The sequence below is a fragment of the Muscardinus avellanarius genome (assembly GCF_963383645.1).
Source record: "Muscardinus avellanarius genome assembly, chromosome: X".
Classification (NCBI taxonomy): domain Eukaryota; kingdom Metazoa; phylum Chordata; class Mammalia; order Rodentia; family Gliridae; genus Muscardinus; species Muscardinus avellanarius.
Window position 1 is genome coordinate 9,067,430 of NC_137792.1, and position 15,297 is coordinate 9,082,726.

At 40.6% G+C, this 15,297-nt stretch overlaps 1 protein-coding gene across 3 annotated transcripts in view; it reads right to left on the reverse strand.

The window, feature by feature from the left end:
- VEGFD (vascular endothelial growth factor D) overlaps positions 1–15,297 on the reverse strand; it is a gene marked incomplete at both ends in the record, with an annotated part of 30,999 nt that overhangs the window by 10,267 nt on the left and 5,435 nt on the right. The window contains 2 exons of one of the 3 annotated variants that reach the window (XM_080718634.1): positions 1,620–1,810; positions 6,357–6,558. In XM_080718634.1, coding sequence (XP_080574760.1) covers positions 1,620–1,810; positions 6,357–6,558 — 393 coding nt within the window. Of the gene's footprint in view, positions 1–1,619; positions 1,811–6,356; positions 6,568–15,297 lie in introns of all 3 variants that reach the window. The other 2 variants (XM_080718633.1, XM_080718632.1) reach the window with 2 other exon arrangements.

A 15,297-nucleotide genomic window follows, 5' to 3' on the forward strand; every position in this document is an offset into this window, starting at 1 on the left:
TAATGGAATTTCCATGAAACTAAGAAAGAGCATTTTTAGGGTGTTTATTTGCATAAAATTCATCTTCTTGCACAATTCTCCAGCTATGCTCTCAGGGAATAGCTGAACTCTCATTATGCAAGCTTTGTTTTACTAACCGTTGCTAGTTAGCCACCCTGATGTCATTTTTCCTAATTGTCAAATAGTAGAGACAGATTTTTCACAAGTTCCAAGATTCTCTAAATGACTTTAGAAAATGAAACTCCAGTTTCAAAGACAGTTTAGAGGGTAGAAGGAACAATATTATGGGTAAATTAACCTATTAACAAAATAAATTGTCATAAAGAAAATGACTTATCACAGGTAGATGTGGTGAGTGTGTAATTCTATTATAGTACTTTTCAAGATCAAAAGGAGAATATATTATATAGGCAAATGTGATAATTAAATATATTTACATGTGTGGAATTTACAAAATAGGACCCAAAGGAGTATTAGTTTGAGTTAGAGCTTTTTGTTGATGTTTTCCTAAGGTCATTACTGTGGATCCTAGATACAGCATGATAGCCACGGAAAGGAAAACTTATCTACTTGGCCAAGGGGATTTTATAAACTAGATAGGGGAGAATATTTCTTTCATGGGTGAAGACTGTAGAAGTTTTTCAAAGGTCTTTTGTGGTGATATTCTCTCCTTGCCTTTCTAGAGATGACACCTCCTCTCCTCCCTTTCCTATTAGGCTTTGTGCTCCCGGTCACTGGCCTCCATGGACTGCAGCTATGGGCCCTCTTGCCTCCCACCGCACTGTCCCCACTCCCTGCCAGGCTAAAGGCTGGTGGCAGCCAATCCAGCAACTCTGCTTTCTACTCTCCCTCTGGGTTTTTCTGCCATGTGTCATACTGTCCCTGTATCTGTTCCTTCCTCTGGCCTCATCAGTTTGAGGATGGGAACAAGAAGTCTCCCTTTTTGCTAGTCCCAGGGGTTTCACCATCCCTTCCTTCTTCCCCAAACCATGATCACATCCTCCACTAAAATCTTCTCCATCACTCCATTTGAGCAACACAGACTGAACAGCCACACAAGACAATGTGGCTATCTTCATTCTTTTTAACATCCAATTCTAGTAACATCCATATTTCTTTTTGTAGTACTAGGGATTGAGCCCAGGGAAGGGGGCAGGGTTCTACCTCTAAGCTACACCCCTACCCCTATTTTAGTTTTTATTTTGAAACAGGGGTTCACTAAGTTGCTGAGGCTGGCCTTCAACCTGCCATCATCCCATTTCAGCCTTCTGAGTACTAGAATTATAAGTGGATGCCACCATGCTTGCCTCTATCGGGTTGTCTGATTCTTGACATTCTAGCATTAGAGAGACAGAGACTGAAAAGAGTAAAGGCTGTAGAGCCCCATAGATCTGGCTTTTAATCCCAGCTCTACTACCCATCTGCTGTGTAACTTGGGATAATTAGCCTCAATGTCCTCATCTATAAGGGAGGGCCATACCCTTCAGCTTATTCCAGGCATTAAATGAGATTAAGTATGTAAAGCATTTAGCATGGCAGATGAGACAAGGTCAGTAGGAATGGCCAACGCCACCATGACAGGGACATTGGAGAGGACCAGCTTGCTGATGTCCTTGTACCTGTTTGGAGACATAGGAGGTGCTTGTGTTCATACAGATGAGGCTCTCTTCATTGCAACAGCCACCGCAGCGAAACACATTCACGCAAGGGGGCTTAAAGAACGTATTGGTGCTCTTCCCCAGCTCGCTGGAGACTTCCACGCACGTCTCTCTAGGGCTGCACTGGGTGCGCTCCCACTCCTCATCTATAACTGCAGAAAGGAAGCTGGTTGGGGACAGCAGATGAATGGTTCCACCATGCCAACATGTACCAGGGTGCTGAACATGGCCATTTTTACCTTCTTACTGCTGAACTATTTTACTAGGTTGGTAATCTTTGTTTATCCTTTATCCAAAGGGTGCAAAATAAATAAATAAACAAAACCACAATCTGCATTCTTGGCCATTGGTATTATACCTTTACTAGATATTTTATTTCCCTTTGGGGAAGGACACTATCTGTCATACTGGGTCCATCTGGAGAATCTAGTTAATAAATTAGGAAGTAAATGGAAGCATGTAAAAATAGCATAAATAATCAATAATGAATCTATTTACAGGATATAGCTGGATAACATTTCTTCCACTTGGAGCCAGGTATGGATTGGTTTTAGCACCATCAAGAAATATGTTTCTGTTGGTCACTTAAGTAACTAGAATGGGACTTGAACCTGGCAAGTACATGAATGGACATTTAAGTGGAATGAATCTTTCCTTAAATCCGAGTTTTCTCATTTTCAAATGCCCCATACAGATATTTATATAACATGATGTAGTTAGTCCATCAATTTCAATAGAAGGAGCAATCCTCTGACCAGAGCTAATCTGAGGAAAACAAAAAAAGAGAGAAAGAAACCTCCAGAAATAAAAAGGAAGTTACATACTTTCTTGTAAAACAGTACATGTTTTTCTCCCATAGTTTAATTTTGAAGTCAGAGTTTGATTGGTCATGCTGCATAGCCTTTCTATGGCTGCCTTTTGGGTAAGATTCAATTTTATAATAAAAACATACTGAAAGACTTTTGCCTTTCCATGGAAGAAAAGGAAGACTATCATAAATGAGTGGTATCGTGAAAACCTCTTGTGGTAGGTAGCTTCAAAACTAACCCCTAATGGTCCCCCATTTTTTTGTGTCATCTCCTCCCTCTATGTATAGACATAGTCCCTGTCAACACATAGATACAAAGACTGACTCACTACTTATGAAGAGAATATAGTAAAAGTGATGGGATGCAATACCCATGTTTAGGTTAAAAAAGGTTGCAAGTGTCTAATCTGCTGGCACCACTGTCTGCCTGTCTGTTTGTATCTCTGTCTGTCTGTCTGACTCTCCTCTGCCTGTAGGCTTTCATAAAGCAAGCAACCACGTTGGAAAGATTCACATGGCAAGAAACTGAGGGAGGCCTCTGGCCAATATCCAGTGAGAATCTGGGACCTGAAGTCCAAGAGCCTGTGAGGAATTGAGTCCTACAAACAACTGTTGCATGAACTTGGAAGCACAGCCTGCCCTAGTTGAACCTAGAGATGCTTGTAGCCCTGGCTGACATCTCGACTGCAGCCTCCAGAGAGACCACTGAAATAGAGAAACTCATCTAGGCCAGGCCTGTATTTTGCATCCACAGAAACTATGAGATTAAAAAATGTTTGTTTTGGGCAGTTAAGTTTGGGGAGCATGTGTTATGCAGTAATAGACAAATATGTCTTCACTTTTACCCCATCTTTAAAAAATAGGTATTAGTTTCTCCCTAGATTATTCTGAATTGTCATAGATATAGACATATTTCCATTAGAAAGGATAAGAAGACTTTTGCTTGAAGTATATGGATATGATATTACTGTTTGAAATCTGACCTTAGATTATTCCTTTAAAATATCTTTTCCAAATACTTTTCCCATTTTCATTCCTTAATCTCAGTTTTCCACATATGTTGCTTCTTAAAGTTACCGACAATACAAAATACAACATGTTTGACTGACTGAGGGGCACTGCATATACTACACAATTTGCCTAAACTTTGTTTTTTTCATAATAAAAATATTCTATTCTGAGAAACCTCCTTATAATTCATGATTATGAATACTTATATAAAGAGCCTGATGGCTATAAACATGAGATATAAATTACTCAATTAAGAATTAATATGGGCATTATTTAATTCACAGATATTAGTCATGAATCTTTGAAAAAACAAGTAATCAGCTTATTAAAATATTTCACATTTAAATTCTATTTAAATGTTGTTTTCCATTTTCTCTTCTTATTTAATCAACTGATTTATCAAAATCTGAGAGGAAATAGGTTTTTTGTTTTTTGGTTTTTTTTTTTTTTTTTGCAGTACAGGGGATGGAACCCAGGGACATTCTGCCTCTGAACTACACTCCCAGCCCTATATTTTAATCTTTTATTTTTTGAAACAAGGTCTCACTGAGTTGCGAAGGACCTCACTAAGTAGCTGAGGCTGTTCACGAACCGCAATCCTCTCTCACTCCCAAATGCCGGGATTACAAACGTATGCCATCACACCTGGCCAGAGGAAATCTTTTAATCAAAATTTTATGTAGATATGACCAATGCTACTGGATGACCAGAGGCTTTGTAGTTCTACTATTCTTTGCTGTTGTTTAGGAAATTTTCCTGAAATCTCAAAGAGAGAGCTGATAACAAATTATAATTGGTGTGACACACTGATTTATTTACTTCTTCTAACTATAGATAACTTTAAATAATCCCCTATGTAATTAGGAGAAAAATTTTGGAGTTTGAAAATTCTACTTTTTAATGGTTTCAACCTTAGAAAACATTAATGTTCCTGACTTTTCAAAATCTCTTAGGTTTGGTTTTATGGTAATCCTTGTTTTCCTGGAGACCCTCCAGGCTTATTTTAGGCCTTCTGAAAGGTAATCTGATTAGGCCATTGATCTCTATACATAAGGTTCCCACCACTTTGTGTTTATGAAGTCCATATTAATTCACCACAAAGAAACAACTAGAGCTTTATTATAGTTTAGATTCAAAATGTCCTCCAATACTTCATGAGTTAGACAAGATAGCCATGTTCAGAGGCAGGACATAGCTGGAGGTGGGTCCCTGGGTACATGGCCAGGGACAGAGATTTCCTGGGCCAGGTCACTGCAACTCTTGATGTCTGTCCTCTTTCCTCTCTCTCTGGTCCTTGTTACCGCGATGAGCCAAGCATGCTCTGCTATCTCTCCTTCTCTCTGCTCCCCGCTACCATGCCCTAAACTCTGCAAATGCAACCCAACCTAAGATGAACTGAAATCTCCAAAACTGCGAGCAAATAAAACTCTTCCTCTAAGTTGTGTATGTCAGGTGTTTGGGTCACAGCAATAAAAATGCTGATGAAAAAGAATCTTCTGCAAACTCGTGTCTACCGTGCTCCTAATAGATTTCCCCATCTATGCACTGCCTTCCCAATGGCTGACAGAGACCTGTGCAACATAGTCATTCTTTTACAAATGAAAAAGAGGACAATTCTGGATAGAAATAAAATAATAATTCTGATTTAGTGGTCAATTTAAATTATGCATCCGATATAATCATTTACTAGGTATTCATGTTGTTCAAATCTACAATGTTCAATCAACAATGCGACAGTAACTTTTCATGTTGTTTTGATATATCACCAAAAAATGTGCCTGACAGGTGTGGTGGTGCATGCTCAGCAATGCAGTAAGACTTTCAGAAACCTAGGGAGAATCGGTTTCAAAACAAAAATTTAAAAGCGCTGGGGGTGTAGCTTGAAGGTAGAATACCTTTGTCTTCAATCCCTGGTACTAAAACAAAAACAAAAACAAAAACAAAACAAAAAAAAATGCCAGTCAGGTGTGGTGGTACATGCTTGTAATCCCAGTACTTGGGAGGCTGAGACATGAGGATTTCAGGTTTGCAGCCAGCCTCAGATACTTAGTGAGGCCCTCTGCAAAGCATTGAGAGACTGTTTCAAAATACAGAATAGAGCCGGGCGTGGTGGCGCATGCTTGTAATCCCCGCGCTTGGGAGGCTGAGACAGGAGGATCGCACAGGTTCGAAGCCAGCCTCAGCTACTTAGTGAGGCTCTCAGCAACTTAGTGAGACCCTGTTTCCAAATAAAATATAAACTAGGTCTGGGAGTATAGCCCACAGGTAGAAAGCCTCTGGGTTCCACCCCCAGTACCACCAAAAAAAAAAAAAAATACAGAATAGAAAATAGGAGCCGGGTGTAGTGTCACATGCTTGTAATCCCAGCATTCAGAAGGCTGAGACAGAAGGATCACGGTTTGTGGACAGCCTCATCTACTTAGTGAGGCCCTTTGCAACTCAGTGAGACCCTGTTTCAAAGTAAAGAATAAAAAACAGGGCTGAAGGTGCAGCTCGGAGGTAGAAGGCCCCTGGGTTCCAATCCCAATAACAGCTACACAACTTCTATTAATAACAGTCTGTCTGGGTTTGTTTTACCCTCAGACCCCTGAGTTAAATTTATTTCTGTACTTTGAAAGGTACTTTGTGTTGGTTTTTAGATCTCAAAATAATATTGAACATATGTAACTGGGGAGAAAAATTTTAAATCAGGATTCTCCATTAACAACAAAGTTATACAATGAAAGAACTCTTTTTATTCTCCCTCTGACAGCTGTCTGTCCTATTTGAATTTTTGGAAGTAATTGGTACATTTGTAACTATCTGATGAAGAGAAAAAATTTGCATGTACACACCACACACACACACACACACACACACACACACACACACACACTTACCTTTTAGTGTTTCAATGTCGTAGAAAGTTGCCGCAAACCTGGTGGACCGATGGGATGCTGAACGAGAGTCCATACTGGTAAAACTTTTGAGCTTCATCCGGCATCTCCACAGCTTCCAGTCCTCAGAGTGTGTGATTCTCAGTAGTTCCTCCAGACTAGAAGCCGCTCTAATCTGCTGTTCAGATCGTTCTAACATTGAGCGAGATGACCGCTTAAAAAAAACATACCAGTTTAAGACCAATTTACTTCCTTTGTCTTACTGACTTTCATTGGTAACAATGATGTAAATAGAATTGAAAACAATTGAGACTAAGACAGGAGGATCGTAGTTCGCGGCCAGCCTCAGCTTACTACTTTGTGAGGCCCTTTGCAACTCAGTGAGACCCTGTTTCCAAATAAAAAATAGGGCTGGGAGTGTAGCTCGGAGGTAGAATGCCCCTGGGCTCCAACCCCAATACTGCAAAAAAGTATATCATTCATATTTGTATGAATCATATCTTCATATGTGAAGATCTGGAGACATCCACATGAAACTGTAAAAATGGTTGTTTGCTCTCGTTTGTGGAAGCCAAAGAGGAAGTAGAAAACATAAGGGACTTTAAGTAATACAAAGATCTATAGAGTAGTTGAAGGGCTCTAGGGGCGCAGAAAGAGGGAGAAGTGAAGAAGGAAACAGTGCGAACAACACTATGGCAGTATGTAAATGTATTGCTACCAGCCCCACTAAGGCCAGAGGGAGGAGGTGGAGGGCGGAATGTAGAGGGAAATGCACAAAGGGCTGGGGGCGTAGCTCTGAGGTAGAAGGGCCCTGGTATCCCCAGTAACACACACAAAAAAAGTTCAGGTGTGTGTGTGTGTGTGTGTGTGTGATCAAAGTAGGGGAATCCTGAACATGTTTATAAGCTAAAAAAAAGTCCAAACAAAGGGAGAAATGGAACACCTATCCAGGAGAGAGAAAGCAGAAGCAGAAAGGAACTGGTTTGACATGAGATCCAGAGAGAAGCTGACAGCATAAATAGTGTGAATAGAAAGGGTACCCCTCCAAAGTAGATGAGATACGGCTTTGTGGGTAGCAGGGCTGCCTGCGAACCTCAGTGAGTTCACTCATACCCGTGGTTTCCTACTTCCCTGTCATGTTTGAATTGAGACAGTTTTCTGGGAAGGAGAGGATCCCCATCCTCTCTTTGAGGAATACAGATGGGGTTTGTGGAAACTGGCACTGAATTTAAATAGCTCGCCATCACTCCTTCATCTAAGAATTCTAGGGATGGAACTGAATCATTACTACCATCCCCAGCAACTCTGAAATTTAATGATTCTATATTAAGTCTCATTTGTCAACAGTTTCTCTTTTCCTGAGTCCTCATTTTATCTTCTATGTGGCCCCGAGAAGTGCTTCAGATCCAATTTAATCTGCAAAATAAGATTTTGTGACAACACTGCTTCCACATGAAAATGATAAAAGCAACCAAATAGCCTTTTAAGTGCTATTACATTGCACAAATTGAAGGAATTTTTATTTATTGAGGTGAAATTTCATTCAGTAACCAACCATAAAAACACACTGATGTATGCCTTCAGAGTTCCTACAGGTTTCAATTCAGTCTCAGAAATGTTTTTACACTATCCGACCATGAGAGCTCAGGAGAAAATATTAATTCCCTGGAATGAATTAAAATCATGGAATGGCTCATATGACTTACCTTGTCATAAAAAATGCAGTGTTGACTCAAGTACTCCCAAGTTATTTAAGCATATATTGTGTCATAATGTAAGCCATGGTGTGAAATAACTTGGAAATTGCAGAGAGTTATCTCAGTATTATAAGTGGAAGTACTAAAGCTGTGTGTGGTGGTGCACGGCTGTAATCCCAGTGCTCAACAGGCTGAGACAGGAGGATCACAGGTCCGAGGCCAGCCTCAGCAACTTGGTGAGACTCGTTTCAAAATAAAAAGGGATTGGAGGTGTAGCTCAGAGGTAGAATGCCCCTAGATTCAATCCCCAGGACCACACACACACACACACACAGAGAGAGAGAGAGAGAGAGAGAGAGAGAGAGAGAGAGAGAGAGAGAGAGAGAAAGAGAAATAAGCATCAATAAATACAAATAAGTGGAAGTACTAGAAATTAAAAATAAATAGAAACCTGAAAGCATTCATTTACAGAGGATCAAGAATGGCCACCTCGTATCATCAGGTCCTTGATGGTTGATTCTTTTGAATTATCAACTTTATGTTTTCTGTTCCAGCAAGACAAAGATTAAAAATATGAACATAGGCCGGGCGTGGTGGCGCATGCTTGTAATCCCCGCGCTTGGGAGGCGGAGACAGGAGGATCGCGCAGGTTCAAAGCCAGCCGCGCTGGCGTAAGAGACCCTGTTTCCAAATTTTAAAAAAGTATTAAAAAATAGGTCTGGGAGTGTAGCCCTGAGGTAGAAGGGTTCCATCCACAGTACCACCCCCCAAAAAAAGTATGAACATAGGCCCCAATACATATGTAGCCCATTGATCTCAATGATTTCAACTGTTAAACTGTGGCCAAATAAATTGCTCTTAATTTTTTTCGTACTTTCTGATGGATGGGCTAATCCAAGCTAAAAAAAAAAAAAAACCTAGAAAATAGTCGGCAGGAAGAGAGAAATGAAATAGGATTACCCTATCTCTGCATTTTATTTATTTTAAATTTATTTTTGGTTATTAATGCAGGACAGTTAGCAGTTTTGCTCCTTAGTGAAGTTGCCAGCTACTCCCATTTGAAGTTGCCACCACAAGCCATTTTCTAAATTGCGAGGCTTAAAGTGTTTGGCACAGTGCTTCAGCATCATGTTAACGCATGCCAGTCAGAGAGCAGACCTAGACTGAGATGCCCAGGGCCTTGCAATCCTATCAGTCTTGCTTTCACCTTGAAGATACTTTGGAAGTAGCTTCTAAGAGATATTGCTGGGCCGGGCATGGTGGCACATACCTGTAACTCCAGTACTTCAGAGGCTGACAGGAGGATCATAGGTTTGAGGTCAGCCTCAGCAATTTAGAAAGGCCCTTGGCAACTTAGTGAGACCCTGTTTCAAAATGAAAAATAAAGTAGGGCTGGGTTGTAGCTTGGATAGATAATGCTTCTGGGTTCTAGTCCCGGTGTCAAATGAATGAATGAATGAATGAATAAACAAATAAATAAAATGGTAATGCTTGGATTTTCTTTTCAGAGGTTCTCTATATATGGGTCTGGTCCTCAACTTTATCAAATTTTTATAAATATCTCGTGTTAGTCTTAGAGGGAAACTAGGTTAGGAGTATACAGGAATTCCCTATATAAGCTTTGTAACATATCTGTAAATCTAAAATTACTTCAAAAATAGAAGTTCATAAAAAAGCCCTTCCTAATCGATTTTAACAAGAAATGCTAGCCGGGCGTGGTGGCACATGCTTGTAATCCCAGCATCTGGGAGGCTGAGACAGGAGGATCGTGGTTTGAGTAGCCTCGGCTACTTAGTGAGGCCCTTTGCAACTCAGTGAGACCCTGTTTCAAAATAAAAAATAAAAAATAGGGTTGGTAAAATGTCCCTGGGTTCCATCCTCAGAACTGCAAAAAAAAAAATAAATAAATTTAAAAAAATGATGAAGAAATACTAATTTGGGGCATGTCCCATGTTGACTTTTGTTTCTTTTCGGTACCAGAGATTGAACCCAGGGGCATTCTACCTCCAAGCTACACCCCCAGACCTGTTTTTTATTCTTTATTTTGAAACAGGGTCTCACTGAGTTGCAGAGGGCCTTGCTAAGTAGCTCAGGCTGGCCACGAACTGCAGTCTTCCTGTCTTAGCCTCCCAAATGTCCTATTAACTATTTATTTATTTATTTATTTATTTATTTATTTACTTACTTACTTACTTACTTATTTGGTGGTACTGGGGTTCCTGGAAGTCCTTCTACCTCCGGCTACACTCCCACGGGCTACACTCCCAGACCTATTTTTATACTTTTTTATGTGGAAACAGGGTCTCTTAAGCCAGCGCGGCTGGCTTCGAACCTACACAATCCTCCTGTCTCTGCTTCCCAAGCACGGGGATTACAAGCATGCGCCACCACGCTAGGCCCTATTGACTTTTTAAATACTTTTTTTTTTTGTGGTACTGGGGATTGAACCCAGGGACATTCAACTTCTGAGCTCCATCCCCAGCCCTATTTTTATTCTTTCTTTTGAAACAGGGTCTCACTGAGTTGTAGAGGGCCTCACTAAGTAGCTGAGGCCATCTGTGAACCGGGATCCTCCCTTCTCTGCCTCCCAAATGCTGGAGTTATTCCACGCCTGGTATAACTTTTAAAGTACTTTTAGCCGTCCGTGGTGGCGCACGCTTGTAATCCCCGCGCTTGGGAGGCGGAGACAGGAGGATCGCGCAGGTTTGAAGCCAGCCGCACGCGCTGGCTTAGGAGACCCTGTTTTCAAATAAAAATGTAAAAATAGGTCTGGGAGTGTGGCCCGGAGGTAGAACTACGGGCTTCCAGGAACCCCAGTACCACCAAAAAATAAAAATAAAAAATAAAGTACTTTTATAGGTGCATTGTAGTTTATTTATTTCTTTCTTTCTGTGGTACTCGGGGTGGAACCCAGGGGCTTTCTACCTCCGGGCTATACTCCCAGTCCTATTTTATATTTTATTTGGAAACAGGGTCTCACTAAGTTTTTGGGAGCCTAAGTAGCTGAGGCTGGCTTCGAACCTGCGCGATCCTCTTGTCTCAGCCTCCCAAGCGCTGGGATTACAAGCGTGCGCCACCACGCCCAGCTTATAGGTGCATTGTAATTATATTTCCTAGGGAGGTTTAAAGTGACACAAACACGCCACACCCACACTTGGTGTGCTTCCCTCCTCCCCTGCACGGTAGTGAAATTGGTAGTGAGGCCTTCATATATGAACATGGCATCATTTGAACATTTTCCTTCCTCAGTGCCCCTGTTTCTCCTCATTCCTTCCCTACCCCCTTCTACTACGCTGCTGCTCGCTCTCCTTGTCCTGAAGCCCCTTTGGTTTCCCATTTTTCCTCTAGCTTATGTATAGCACTCTTGTTCTCTGAGACGGGCTGGTCCCACTCAGCATACTATTTTCTAGCTCCATCCATTTCCTTGCAAATGACATGAATTTGTTCCTTTTTTATGGCTGAGTAAATCTCCATTGTGCGTAGATACACTCCATTTTCTTTATTGATTCCTTCTGTTGACAGAACGTGTTTATAACGCATGCTGGTTTTAAGTTCAGGGACCTGAGCTCCATCTGTACAAGTCCACTGATCTGCTAATCTTCTGTGAGGAATAAATGGCTGGTGCATGCTCAGGAATAATTTTCTTCTTTAAATTCCTTTGAGTTTTATATTGGGTTCAAAATATTTGCCTGCGTTTCTTGTTGAACTGTTTTCTTTTTTTCTTTAAGCCTTTTTCTAACTCAAGCCATTTCTTTTTGCCATACTGGGGATGAAATCCAAGGGCAATGTACCTCCGAGTACACCCCCTACCCTATTTTTTTAGTCTTTTTATTTTTGAAACAGGGTCTCAGTGACTTGCGAAGGGCCTCGCTAAGTAGCTGAGGCTGTCCACAAACCATGATCCTCTGGTCTAGGCCTCCTGAATGCTGGGATTACAAGCCATTGGTAGCAGGTCAGTTCTCAACTCAGCCCTATTTTATTTTAATATTTTATTTTGAAATAAGGTCTCAGTAAATTGTTTAGGGCCTCGCTAAGTTTCTGAGGCTGGCTTCAACCCTATGATCGTCCTATCTCAGCCTCCCAAGTACTGGGATTAAAGGCATGCACCACCATGCCCAGCTTTGTATGGCTATTTCAAGACAGAAGACCAACAATATCTTTCTCTCAGATAAAGAGCAAGATGAGTTTGGCTGCCTATGTAAAAACACCCTAAACTACAGACTAAACTGCTTCCTTAAATCTCAAACAGCCCATTTATCAAAATCAGATGAAAATACATACAGCTTTAGCCTACTGGAATTCAACAGAAAAATATAAATTATGATTCTCTCAAAAGGCAATCCTAGAAAATATTTGGAAGAACCTATAAATAGAAATACATATACAGATGCCAAATAGAAGGAGCTTGGCTTACAAGTATGAGGTTGGGTCCACATCCTACCTCTGTCAGGCTATCTGGAAAAAATGGTAAGAAGGGACCCCTGGCTGCTTTCCTCAAAAAGCTGCAAGAAGCTACAAAAAGCGTTTCCTGGGTCACTCGAGGCCCATACTATTCAGAACTTCTGATTCCAGGTATAGAAAAGAAGATCGAATTTGCTAAATTCCTTGCTGAATCTCTTGAGGGTAATGGGTATTGGACTATGTTTGCAAGGCTTTTTTTCTTTTCTTTCTTTTTTTTTAATTGGTGGATTTTAGCCATACATCCTAATGGGGTACAAGATAGTGGAGGCATACATGCACACATCACTCATTTAGCCCTCCCCCAATTCCCACCCCATTCCCTCCTCCTCCTTCCTTCTCATGTTTGGCTTAGTGATTGACTTTGATATGCTTATAAATGTACATTAGGTAATTTCCCTCTTCCCTCCTCCCATCATCCCCAGTTAGGTTGCCTTATTTGCTCATCTAAGGTTTCTCCTTCTTCATCTAGAGTTCTTCCTATGACCCCTTTTCTCCCTAGCATCTGCATATTAGGGAAAGCATCCAATTTTTTTGACTTTTTGTGACTGACTAATGCTATTTTCTCTGTCAAATTATGTTGGTAATATGTCTTTGTGAAATTTGAGTGAGACAGTGGTATGATGAATAGAATATGTATATTTGAGATAGCCTGCAGCTCTGGGCTGAGCTATGGAGGGAACACGCTTCACACAACTTTCCCATAGATTTGCTTAAGAACTTGGAAGTGCTACTTGGGGGCACAATTCTCTCATTACTTACCCGTGGGGTTCAGGGGAACCACCATCAGCACTTCCCCTTTGCACTGGGTTTGGCGAAGCGGATGATATTGCAATACAAGTAGTTTCATGTTCCTTCCACCTTAGCAACTTCTCTGGTTTCACTCAGAGAGCATTTTGCATTTCATCTTTAGCTCGATGGCTAAGGCTTAGTCGAAGCCACCAAGTTTTTTCCTGCTTTGAAAACCAAGTTGCACTGGCATGCTCTGCTCCCAGCCTTTCCTCCACAGATGCCCTCTTTCCCCCACCTATCAAGGAATCTACCCCAGCCACGTTAGACCTGTCAGTCTAAGTTGAAGTTTTATGACTTGGCCTCTCAAGTTCTCAAGTGTCAATAACATCTTTCCCCCAAAGGAAGCTTTGCTTAATATTGTAAACCATTCTTCTGTCTGGACAAACAGAAGATTTGAGAGGAGAGAAGATAGAGTCAAATAGATCAAAGCTAGCTATGAACGATAGAACACCCTGGAAAATGTGTTGGCAGTTTCTTAGAAAAAGAAGCATGTGCTCACCATATGACTCAGCATTCCTTCTCCTGGAATTTATTTACCTTTGATAAATTGAACCTAGGTTTGCACAAAAATATGCACACAAACGTTTATAGTAGCTTCATTTGTGACGGCAAAAAATGGAAGCAAGTCATGTGCCTTTCAATGTATGAATTGTTAAGCAATCCATGGAATACCAGTCAACAATGAAAAAGAATGAACTGCTGGCCAGTGCAACAACTTGAACGGAACTCGAAGGGTTTAAGAGCAAAAACTGAAATAGCCAATGTAAAAATGTTGCAGAAAGTATTATTCCACTTATATGACATTCTCAAAATACCAAAATAGTAGTGACAACAGATCAGTGGTTGCCAGAAGTTGGGAGCAGGATTTGAGTATGAAAGGGTAACCTAAGTGGATTTGAGGGGGTCAGGTAAGGAAGGAACAGTTCTGAATCCTGACTATGGTTATTGTTACAGAAATCTATACACGTGCTAGAATTCATAGAACTGCACACCAGAAAGGGTTTAGTCAAATTTTAATATGATAATTTGAAAAATAAAATAAAGTGGCTTGGAATCAAGGTTCTACTCCTTTTTAGCTGTTGACTATGGATAAACTACTTGGTTTTCTCATGTACAAAATGGCAACGTTAATAAAATCTCATAGAGCTGATGTGGAGATATATGTAAGGCCCTATATGGAAAAGGGTCAGGTATACAGTAGGGATATGATAAATATTTTCTTTTTCCTTTTTGCTCAAGAGGTGGTACATCTGGTCCTATGTGTTGAGATTTAGAGGTCTGTACTTTAGAGTGCTTAATGTCCCTTAGTAACTGCAGAAATGAGTTTGAAAAAGTAAGGTATATCAACTCCAATCATAATAAAAATTAGAAATAAAAAACAAACTTCCCAGGTAAACTGAGGACAAACATTATCTTTTCCCTTAAAAAAGAATCTGTTTAGGAGGCATTTTTAGATTCAAGTCTAACATATCTGTTCATGTCTTACATGTCTTTATAGATGCATGAAACAAAACAAAAAAAATCCGACTTCTTAAAAGTTTGGGTTCTGTTATTAGTATCTGGCTTTATACAGAATAGATGGTGCCTGATTGTATGGGGCAGGACACTAGAGGTATTGAGGAAATTGCTCACTTGGTAATAACTATCACCATGGCTACTCAGATAGAACCTGCCAAGGGCCTGGTCCTGCATCTCTGAAATCCAGAAACCTGGCCATCTGGGATGGGGTTGTCCTTCATTTCAGGAACCTTATGCTACTGGTAGCTATCATTGCTCACTTATTTATGCACTTCTGTATTTAAATGCATATATGAGAATCCAAGGTGTCTACTTAAAATTAGACCAAGGAAAAGAACTATAAATACAGGAAGTGGTGTGTGTGTGTGTGTGTGTGTGTGTGTGTGTGTGTACACATGTGTGTCTGTGTGTGTATTTGTGCATGCCTCCCTGGCTATTTTAAGGAGGTGCTGGGGACCAAGATGTTTGAGACCACCATG